The 12,182-nt window shown below is 40.8% G+C and overlaps 1 protein-coding gene across 1 annotated transcript; it reads right to left on the bottom strand.

Moving 5' to 3' along the window:
- Positions 1–1,450: 1,450 nt before the first annotated feature.
- Positions 1,451–12,045, bottom strand: LOC143281872 (uncharacterized). The gene is made up of 2 exons (XM_076587133.1): positions 11,637–12,045; positions 1,451–6,435 (listed from the first exon to the last, which is right to left on the bottom strand). Exons 1-2 carry the CDS (start codon positions 11,958–11,960, stop codon positions 6,334–6,336), a joined length of 426 nt encoding a protein of 141 aa, XP_076443248.1. The 5' UTR covers positions 11,961–12,045; the 3' UTR covers positions 1,451–6,333.
- Between the last annotated feature and the right edge of the window lie 137 nt (positions 12,046–12,182).

Below are 12,182 nucleotides of genomic sequence, written 5' to 3'. Positions count from 1 at the left end.
CCTAGCCATATTTCGTGTGTACAGTCAGCCATGTTGTCCATGAAGGAATAATCCCTTGCCACAAGTCGTGCATGTACAGTCATCATGCTTTCTCTCAAGGAATAATCCGTTACCGTAAGTCGTGTGTGTGCAGTCACGCATGGTTTCTATCAAGGAACAATCCCTTCAGTTACCATTGGAAATTAACAATTACGCATGGAGATGAAATGATTAATAGTAAAGAGTGGTAACTCTCTCCATTCACAAGATATACAACTTCAAGTCAGTGCTGCTTACGCTACCGATTCAGCTAGCATACAGGTAAATAAAAGGTACATTGGAACAAACCTGTGTGCTCGCTGAATCGGTAGCGCCGGGTAAACAGCACTGACTTGAAGTTGTGTACCTTGTGAATGGAGAGAGTTACCACTCTTTACTATTAATTTGTTAATCCCTTACGATGTCATGATGCAGTCACGCATGGTTCCTATGAAGGAACAATCCCTTACGATGTCATGATGCAGTCACGCATGGTGTCCATGAAGGAACAATCCCTTACGATGTCATGATGCAGTCACGCATGGTTTCCATGAAGGAACAATCCCTTACCATGTCATGATGCAGTCACGCGGTTTCCTGTTGTCGCGAATCTGGAGGAGGGGGCGGGGGACTCCGAAGGACTGACAGCTAGGTCTAGGTTATAACAATTTAGATATTCCACTAAAACTAAAATAAACAAATTTAGATATTCCACTGGAAAGCCGAACATAAATCAATCCACAAATCAATGATAAGACTGAGGCAAATCATTGCTCATACCAACCCAGAATGCCGTTACTTTGTTTTGGGGTTAAAGCAAACCCCAACTCATATCCACCCTACGCAGACCACTGAACTATTTGAGGATGTGACAGGGCATGATAGTACAGTCCTCAGTCTTTTCTCACGTGTTCTCTGTACACTGCCCCTCCCCCTCCCTCCCCTCCCCGAATACATAAAGCTTTGTGAAGAATATAGATTATTCAAAAAATAATCGAAAGAAACTGATTCATGGGAAAGGGTACAGCAGTGCACGCACGCACACACACAGAGGTTTGGTGGTGGGAGTTCCTAACCTATCAACACCCCTGGTGAGAAACATTACTTGGTTTCAGTTCGCGTGACTAGCTTCTGATGTCTCGCATGGTTGGGCTTCAGACTGAACATGCAGCTGGCAGTTCAGTGTAATCGTATGTTTTGGGGAGAGGTTTATTGGCGTGTACTAGTACGTGCGTGTGTGTGTGTGTGTGTGGTGTGCGCGCGCGCACGTCAGTGCGAGTGCTCTCTCGTTGGTAGTTTCAGCAAAAAATAGGATTTTTGAATGAGCCGCGAAACACTTGCACACACACACACACACACACACACACACACACACACACAGAGGGAAATAGAGAGAGAGAGAGAGAGAGAGAGAGAGAGAGAGAAAACTGAACTCAGTAAACTGAATAAATTTTATTTCCTGAGTTAGCAAGACAGCCCTTGACAGGGAAACGGTAAACAAGATAAAGGGGGGAATCATCATTATCAATACAGCTTGCACATCATATTCATGGTTACATGAATGGTAATTTGACACACAGAGAGCGAGAGAGAGAGCGCAGGGGTGTCCAGTCGGGAGAGACATACAATCAAAGAGAGACACCGAGTGACAAATTACTTATTTTAGAGATTAATATTTGCAATGCCGTGTGTGTGTGTGTGTGTGTGTGTGTGTGTGTGTGTGTGTGTGTGTGTTTGTGTGTGTATGTGTGTGTGATGATAACAAAAGAACAGAACTGATGCAACTGAATCAACTAACACACATCAGTCGAGGTCTCAACAATGGCTTGTTTGATTCGTCAAGTTTCCCGAATTATCAGTACGCGCACAGACAATTAAGTCTTATCGATAACTTATAATGAAATATTTGTAAGTCCATGCTGAATGCGTATCAAAGCCGCAGTTCTTAGTACAAGGGAGATAATCAATGCATTATATTTCACATCTGTTGCTTCATTTCGCCAAAGGCATACAACTTCAGAGTTAAACACCAGTGCACAAACAGGTGTTGCACAGAGGCAAATGTCTCATTCTGGGACTAAACGCAGTTTCATGGAAACGTCAAAGCATGTGGATTGATGCTCCGAAATATCTACTTTAAAAAAAACAAAATAAAAATTAAACACACACATATACACATGCACAGACTCAATGCACTGAGAGTCTACCATGGGTAAAAAACTAAAACTAAAATAAACAAATTAATAATATATCAAAACACAATGACAACAACAAAAGGATATACCTAAATTGAGATGAATAACAACAACAAAAGGATATACATACACTGAGATGAATAAGAATTAAAATGGGCTATGTTTATTTCACTTGTGCACACTCACATGCGTGTGTGTGTGTGCGTGTGTGTGTTCGCGTGTGTGTGTTGGGGAAGGGGGTGGGGCGGGGGTGGTGGTGCTTGTGTGTGGATAAATAATTTCTTTTTATCCAAACTTTCTTGGCTCAACAGCTTTTGTTCAGATTGATGACCTGATCAGGACAAGTCCTCACGTTGGATCCCTCACACACTCTTATGCATGTCAGTGCACACACTCAGACACATGATTGTGGAGCACAGAGTAGTACAGGGTAGCCTTGCAAGACAATGTATTTCATCTCTGGTGTTCACAAAGTGCACACTGAAAGACAGTAAACAAAATGCACTCAAAACCACTTGACTTATTCAAATAAATAGAGTCTACTTCAAAGTACTAAGTATTCACCATGATGTGTGTGTGTGTGTGTGTGTGTGTGTGTGTGTGCGAGACCGTGTGTAACACTGTAGTTGGTACATTTCACTACATGAATGAATTTGCAGCAATGATATAATTGCAAAAACACATCTGCCCAAACCAGCCATCATGTTTTTGAAGATGTCATACAAATACTTTAACATTAAAAAAAAAAAAAAAAAAAAAAAAAACCTTTAAAAGATATAGGCATACACACTACCATGCTGATTAAGGATCATGGATTTCACCCCAACCTGGTTTGTACATTTTGCAAAAATCTGAGGGTTTCGGATCAAGAAAACGTTCCTCCAGGGTTGTTGATTAATGTCTGAGTTTTAAATGGATTTTGCATTTTTCATACTTAAGCAAATATCTTGGGACTTGTACTTTAGATACTGTCCGGTGGTTTGAATGGGTATATCAGTGTATGCTTCAGGCCCCTTTTTAATGTGGTCGTAGAAAGTGCCAGCAAGGATGCTGGTTGTAACAGAGTGGGGGTGGGAGGTGTGGGGGGCTTGGGGGAGTGGCGGGGAATGTAGCTGGGTTGGCTACATCCTCAGGTAAATTGGTCACAATTGATTTACCTCCCCTTCACACACACACACACACACACATATATATATATATATATATATATATATATATATATATATATAATCTCCAGGTAAAGCAGTCACAAGTGATTTACCTTCCTCTTTTGAGAGCATATTTCTCATCAATCTTAAATTATCATTATGAGCACTTCCCAATACATGGGATTATTGATCTTATATTATCAAAATTCAGTAAGATTAATTTTTTATTACTTATTAGTTCAGAAAGCGTGTAATTCTAATACACTAATATATATGTGAAGGAGGGGGGGGGAGGGGGGTTTGTTTGTGGGAATATCCACAAAATATCAAAAAACATGTAATGATTTCTATAAATACTCAGCAAATCAGGAAGTGAATCCTTTTAACTCTATTTCCATTTGAAAGCAGAAACTTATTAATATTATGCCTCAGATGATATAATTTCAAACATAAATTTGCACAAATAGAGAAGCTACAGTAGTTTTACTTTACATAGTACTGACATAGCTTCTTTATTCAGCATATGGAACACAGTTGACCTCAAGAAGTGTCTGCAGGCAAAGGGAAATCATTCAACAGTTTTCATTTCAAAATAGAATCTGAAGCTGAATGTGTCAAGCCTATCTTATTCAAAGTAATCTATATGTTCCAAAATCACCGGGGTCATGCTCAACACCAAGTTTCAAGATGATATACATGCATCTATCCTGAACCAGAAAAAAGCTCTGCTAGTGCTATACATGTTGACCATGAACACACATACACACACACATAAAAATTAAAAATGCATAGTTATATTTATCATAGTTTCAAGGTATCAAAGCATGCAGAATTATATATATATATATATATATATATATATATATATATATATATATATATATATGTATGTATGTATGTATGTATGTATACACACACACACACACACACACCACCCGGTATATGAAATTATGCCACAACACATTTCCCTTGAAAAGGAACACATGCCTGACCACACAGACCCTGTGCCCTGGTCAGATCTTGAATGCCTACCCTATAGGTTTGAGTAACAATATTTAGAATAAAACAAAGAAGTAACTGCAAAAAAATATCGGCTGTCTGATTTATGCATACATTCTGGGCCCCCTTGTCACCTTTTTCAATCGTTCTAATAACACATAAAATCCCACTTCTATAAATGAACATGCATGGGAACTGCAGTCCGCAATACAGAAGGATTTTAATGTACCTCTGTGTGTGTGTGTGTGTGTGTGTGTGTGTGTGTGTGTGTGTAAGCATGTGGATATGCAAACAGATATGAACTGAAGAGTAAAACTTATTGTTTGTGTGAACTTCTTGATCAAAACCATACAAACTCTATAACTATATATCATCTGTTATTCACAACCATTTTTTTTTTTTTTTTAGCACACAAACAAGACCCCAAAAAATCTAAAACATCACATGTGTCTCATACTGAAGTTATTCACAACCTATCTGAGTATTTCTCTCTCTCTTTTCTTTTCATCTCTTCTCTCTCTCTCTCTCTCATTTTTTCCATGCTGAAATCAAATCATCAACAATTCCTGAAACTTAACAAATATGTAAAAAAAAAAAAAATAAAATAAAAAATAAAACAGGTTTTCAACCATTATGGAATTATATGTCTTGTGTTATCTTTTTTGAACAAATATGAATCGCTCTGACATTCTCAGAGGATCATAATTGTGAACATATTTTCTACAACAGTCATTAATCATGATCATGTTCTGTGGAAAAACATGGGTTTACTTTTAACTATAAAGTATAATTACTAAGTATCAACACACCAACAACACACACAAAAAAGTTCTGTAATTAAAATATTTACCAGTATATTTCAAGAGATCAGCTAGTTGACCAGGTCTGTTCTTTCCCTACTCTTTACCAACAGCTTTTTATTTCCAACACTTTTTTTTTCTTTTATTTATGTACTACTTTTAATAAAACTTATCATAATATATGCCTCTGTGCATTTGTGTGTCTGTGACAAATACTTTGACATGCAAAAGTACTGTCTGAGATAAATGCTAGATGACAACATAAATACTATTCAATGACAACCTAATACAATAATGACAGTTATCTGAGTGGAAAAGGGAAGAATGTTAATCCTTTTGCAATCAGAAAACTAGCTCAGAGAAAAGTAAAATGAAAAAAAAACCTTACAAAATCAAAAATGTCATCACCAAAACCAGTAATGTGCAGGATACCAAATCATCATTATTTTATATAAATACAAATAATTTCTATCATAAATCAATAACAATCTGCATGATTATAATTTATAACATTTAATATCAATCATGTAAACAGTAATCAAAATAGAAAAATTTCAATGACACTTCAGCAAACCTGAAATGATCCACAAAGACAAAATCTGATCATAGGCACTTGTTACATAAGCAGTTGCTGAAGTTAATCCTAGAGTGGCTAGACTCCGAGAGAGACAATCTGGAAAAAAACCTCTCTTCCCTACTGGAATGTCCACTGACCGCCTAACAGCTGGTTTCTCCTACCTGTTCTCCCCACAGAATGGGTCCAACAGATTACATCTACATCTGTACATGTCAGTCTTGATTCTCTGGCACAGACAGAGTGATTGTGTACTGGCTAAGACTAATCCTTGAATACATCAAGGATCATTTCTTCCCTACTTCACAACACACTGAGAGAGAATTCACCATGTGGGTTCATAATATCTTGGCCTCAAAAGCAGCATGTACCTAAAACAGTAAAAGAATACAATAAACTGTCCTTTAAAAAACTTGCTGGGGAAATAAAAGTCAAACAGTAAACCAAAACACTGGCAAACACATATGTCAGTATCTTCAGTACGAAAGATCTTGGCAACTCTGAAGATGAAAGAAAGTCCTGAATAAGGAGAAGAAAAAAATCTTATGCAGAGTTTGCTGTAGAACTTTTGGCAGCCAGGTCACAAATTTTTCATTTTCTTATGATTCTGTCAGAAGCTTCATCAGTTTACCGCTGTTGTAAGCAGCAGCCACATCATCTCCACCCCCGACACACTGTTGATTGATGAAAACACGTGGCACCTGAAAATTGAAAAAAAAAAAACAATAAAAAATACACTTTGTGAATCATCACTGACTGAGAACATGATATTACATAGACCACAAAACCGGTAATAATATAACTTTGTTGTCAGCAACCCAGTTAACAGTCAGTATGTATCTAACCAGTTGAGTGGCAGAGAATGAAAAAAAAAAAAAAAAAAGAAAAAAAAGGTCCTTGCCATGGAATTTTGATGATTCGGTAATAAATCATAAAAAATAAAAAAAAAATCTAGCACAAAAGCTATGGGCAATACAGAAAGAAAGCAAACGTTTTTGTGAAGGAAAATCTGTGTAGATTCTGCTTCTGGGCTTTTTTTCCCCCAAAAAGGTTAGATAACTATTCAGGCATGTTAAGTCAAGAAAATAATTTTTTTGCAACAAAAAAGTCTATTTCCAGCTTCACATAATGACATCCATAAAGAAAAGGAACAAAATACAGCTAAAAATAGCATGCCTATTGTCAGATTATACCTGTAGAAGAAATTAAAACAGGCTATAAGTTTATAAAAACAAATCACAGCTTGTGCAGACATGTAAATCACTGCCCCAACAATGACAAAGGTGGGTACAGTCAACGTAAAAGGTCAATCACGGTCTCAGAAATTGAGCTGGCAAGCTTTTTGACAGCTAAGAGCATTCACAAGTGAGAGGGTGAAGTTCTTTGATGACATTCACTCCTTTTAAGTTGCACGTGGGCTGATTAAAATGTCTGCTGTGCATCCGGATTGCTACCTCTTCAAACAAGTCATCCATCTGATTCAGCGGGAGAAAAAAAAGCATTAAAAACAAAAAGCATGTGTTTCACGTCCAGTGCAGGTTCAACCCTGCGTTTCGTGAAAATCATGGAGCACAGGAGGTTGTTGATTTCTTGCAGTCTGCAGAGAAATGGGAGTACACTCTTCCCAAAAACCACACCCCCTTCATGACCTCTGGCTGGCATTCAACCTATCGTCTTACATCACTCCTCCCCCTCTCCTCCCCTTCTTCCAACCTCACTGCACATATTCTGTCAGTCATAACCAACTGTTCCAAAATGCTGTCTGATTGGATGGACAGACTGAATTACCATCAAATGTGCTGTCAGTTTCATCACTGTCATTGTCAGGTACCTTTGTTTTCAAACTAATTATCAGACAAGAGAGATCCTTCTCCATCTCAAAAGCTGTCCATAATCACAAGCAGAGCTTTCAGAATTGTATAAATCTGCCAACTGTGACTATTTGCTTTACTGGAAACAGTTTTCAATGCCTTTTTTTGCACATGATGCAACCCCCTTTTCCACATGCGTATCACGTGGTCAGTTAACAAATTATTATCAAGAAGAAAGGGGTCTTCTACCTGATGTATGTTCATCTAAATAGTATTTTTAATTTTATAATCCAGACACATCAAACTAACCATTCAGAGTCTGTGTATGTGAATTGAACCAAACTCCAATGAAGGAAAAATTGGAACATATGTAGGGCATCAGTGGACGTTTTGTAGGCACTATGACACTACTTTTTGTAGGACATCAGCTGATGTCTTATACTGTTAGTGTTATAGGCACTCTACTTATTAAGAGATAAAATGAAAGAACATCGAGGCTTAGTGAGTAAATGACAAACAACAATTAAGGGAAGTAACTCCATATACAAGTTACACAACTTCAAGTTGGAGCTGTTGATACCACTGATTCAGCTGGCACACAGGTGTAAAAGATATATTGGAAGAAACCCAGACACTTCCTCAAAAATGAAGTTCCTGGCTTGTCCTTACAGTCACACCAAGCAAACGCATACAACAGCAATGACAACAGACAAGAGAAATGTGCAAATACAAATGAACTTTTATTCAAGACTGTCATAGCCTTTCAGTTCTGAATATGCTATGCAGAACATACAAACTTTTCAGAACAAACACATGATTGCCTCGATGGATTTTTTTTACTTGAAAGAACAAAGATGTAAGGAGAGTAAAGGATTAAACAACAATAAAGAGAAGTAACTCTCCACATACAACGTACACAACTTCCAAGTCAATGCTGCTTATGAAAGAAAATGCTGGCAAGAGAAAACTGAAAGCCTAAATCTCGACAAGGTTGGCAGCAAGCTGTGGAAACTGGCTAGAACCCTCAGCAACAAAACAACACATCACACCACAATAACAATACAAGAGAATGGAAATTACCTCTCTGGAAAGAAAGCAGCAGACCACTTCATAGACGTCTATGAAAACATCAGCAATCTGGAAGTCCCTCCTGAACATAGAGCTGCAGTGCACAGGGTCCAAGGTGAACTTCATGAGAAAGAGCCCCAAGAGGAAGTCATGACCACAGGAAGAGCTGGAGGAAGCGTTGCAGAGCCTCAACCTGAAGAAGTCACCTGGACCAGACGCAATCACAAATGAAATGATTCTGCATCTTGGGATGAAAAGCAAGGCAGTCCTTTTAACAATCTTCAACTCCAGCTGGAAGATAGGATCAGTCCCACAGTGTTGGAGGAAAGCAGACATGACCCCCATTCACAAAAAGGGAAAGGACAAGTCGAAGGCTGACAGCTACAGACCCATCAGCCTTACAAGCTGCTTAGGAAAGTTGATGGAGAGACTTGTCAACACTAGGCTTGTCTGGCACCTTGAAAATATCAGCTGCTGAACCCTGAACAGGCAGGCTTCCGCCAACACAGATCAACAGAAGACCAGATCATATTCATCGCTCAAAGCATTGAGGACGCATTCCAAGAAAAGAAGAACATGCCTGCTGTTTGGATTGACATGGAGAAGGCATTCGACAAAGTCTGGAAGGACGGACTCAGGCTCAAACTATGGCAATGTGGTGTGTCTGGGAGGATGTACACCTGGATCAGCCAGTACCTACACAACCGCCAAGCCCGAGTCAAGATTCAGGGCCAGAAGAGCAAGAAGAAGGTGCTGAGACAGGGAGTACCTTTCGCCAACGCTGTTCCTCATCTTCACAGATGACATCGTCAGAGAACTGCCAAGAGGGGTCAGAGGAGCGATCTACGCAGATGACCTGGTACTCTGGTGCTCTGAAGAGAACACCACTACAGCACAGGTACGCCTCCAGACTGCGTTCAACAAGATCAGCAACTGGACCAAGGAATGGCTTGTCTGTCAACTCAAGCAAAACAACCTACACAGTCTTCAGCCTATCCAGCAAGAAGCAAGAGGCGGAACTGACACTGAACAACCAAAGGCTTGCAGAGGAACCCACACCTACCTACCTGAGAGTGACCTTTGACCGCAGGCTCACTTGGAAACAGCAGATCACCAGATGCAGTAGCAGGGCCAAGCTGAGACTGGCGATCATGAAGAAACTTGCAGGGATGGACTGGGGGGCTGATGAACGTATCCTAAAGAGACTCTATACGGGGAGAGTCCGACCTGTAGTTGAGTATGGGACATCAATGGGCATCAGCTGCAAAGTCTAACCTCGACTATCTCAACAAGATACAGAACCAAGCCCAGCGTGTCATAACTGGTGCCATGAAATCCACCCCAATCCTGAAGATGGAGGAGACCACTGGGCTACAGTCATTGGAGGACAGAAGGGACACAAAGATCCTCATCCAGGCAGCAAAATTCAAACGCCTTGAAAACCATCCAATGAACAACAGAATGAGCAGACTCACCAAGAGCCGGCTGAAAAGAGGCAGCTTCATCCACCAGTCAAGACGCCTTGAAAGACAAACCCCAGTCTTGATAGAACACGAAGCAAAGCCTATCCCGGCAAATGTCACCCACCCATCTTGGAAGGGGCAGGTGTTCCCAACAGCCGTCACCAGCATTCCCGGAGTGCATAAGAGAGGAACACAGTCAGGCACCCAAAGGAAGGCCCTGGCCATGGAGTTCATCTGCAACCAGTACCCCCAGGAAGACTGGACCCATGTCTTTACAGATGGCTCCACCACAGAAGCAACGAGGGATGGTGGAGCTGGAATCTTCCTCCACTACAAAGACGGAGATGAAGAAATTGCAATCCCAACAGGAAAATACTCCACTAACTTCCAAGCTGAGCGAGAAGCCCTCTGTGAGGCAGCCACAATAGTCTCGCAGAACTCCACAAGAACAACAGTCAACAGGGCAGGTGGTAGTGTTCTCACACACTCTCTCCATACTCCAAGCCCTCAAGAACTCCCGCTGCAAAGAACAGAACCATCTCACTTCAGCCCTTGTTGCCCTGAGTGCCAGAGTGGAGAAAGTGGTGATACAATGGGTACCAGCACGCTGTGGCATCAGAGGCAATGAAAAAGCGGACATTCTGGCAAAAGGCGGTGCACAGAAGGAGCAGGCCACCAAACTGGTGTCATACGATGAAATCAAGACAATCATCAAGGCACAGCAAGGAAAAAAAGTGGCGCCTCCAGCACCCCAAATATAACCCAGAAGACAGATACCATTTGCTGGAACGACGGGAACAGGTCAAAATCTTCCGCCTGAGGACTGGACACAACCGCCTGCTCCACCACATGCACACAAAATTTGGCATTGGACTGAGTGGAGAATGCCCTTGTGGTGAGGGACTAATGACAACCGACCACATCCTTCAAAACTCTAGGACACATGCAGCATCCAGGAGGAAGTACTGGCCAACACCGACAGCAGTGGAAGCCAAACTGTACAGCACCCTGGAGGAGCTGCGACGGACGGCAGCCTTCATCGAGGACACCAGGCTGCTTATCTAATGGGAGGCGAACGAGGAAGAAAAAGAATACAATGTACCTGCAGCTCCTCACATAATAAAACTGATCTGGAAAACTGATTTCCACCTAATAGCCACCAAATCCTTGAACCTTGACCAAAAACCAGGATACTCAGAATCAGTTTATGTCCAACACTATAACCATCCGTCTAAACATTTTTGTAAACAAGTGTCAAGCATGCACACTCCAGTGTACATATATATGTGTTGTATAACAATATAACAATAATGGTTTATTCAGTTTTTGCAGGTCATCTGGCCCATGAGCAGGAGAAATGCTTGAAGATAGCAAAAAGATATAAAGTGAGTGAAAAAGGTGGATTTTACTGCTAAAATCACGTGCTCTTCAAGAGACATAAGTGCTGCATGTGTGTTTATGCGCGCGCGCGTGTGTGTGTGTGTGCACGTATGCGTGTATGAGTGGGTCAATGATCATGTGCGTGACTACAAGAGTCAGAAGAAAGAGACAACGGCATACCGTTTTTGCTCCAGTCAGCTTGTGCAAATGATCTTGTATCAGATCACAGTGCGGGTTGTCTTCTATCTCCATGACCTCATAATCGGCTGGGGTGAGCTTCTTCTCTTCTAACATCTCTTCAAAGACTCGTTTCGCTTTTGTGCAGAAAGGGCAGTGTGATTTGGAGAAGACCACAACCTTATTTTGCTGGATTTTGTCTTCGATGTGACTTGTTATGCTGCCCGCTTCATGGTTACTGCCGACGAAAGAACAGGTACGAGTTGCTTGATTTTGTGTCTGTCTTGACAGCCGCGTCGCTGTCAAAAACAGTCGTCTTGCCAGCATTGTCGATGGAGAAATTTCAGCAGCTGAGAGAAGGAGCAAAGTTTTTTGCGTTGTTTACGAACCAAGGTTGGCAGCTGGACATTACCGGAAGAAGGAAAAGAAAGAATGTGCTCGAAAACTGATGACGTAACAAATCTCTGTGTTGCGTACCTGTGTGCTGCCAGGTTTAACATGATTATTTACATTAGCCTCCCTTGTTTTAAAGCACTGTCATTTCCGGGT

The sequence above is a fragment of the Babylonia areolata genome, chromosome 5 (assembly GCF_041734735.1).
Source record: "Babylonia areolata isolate BAREFJ2019XMU chromosome 5, ASM4173473v1, whole genome shotgun sequence".
Lineage (NCBI taxonomy): Eukaryota > Metazoa > Mollusca > Gastropoda > Neogastropoda > Buccinidae > Babylonia > Babylonia areolata.
Note: the sequence above shows the minus strand (reverse complement) of the source record. Positions and strands in the feature narration are given on the sequence as shown.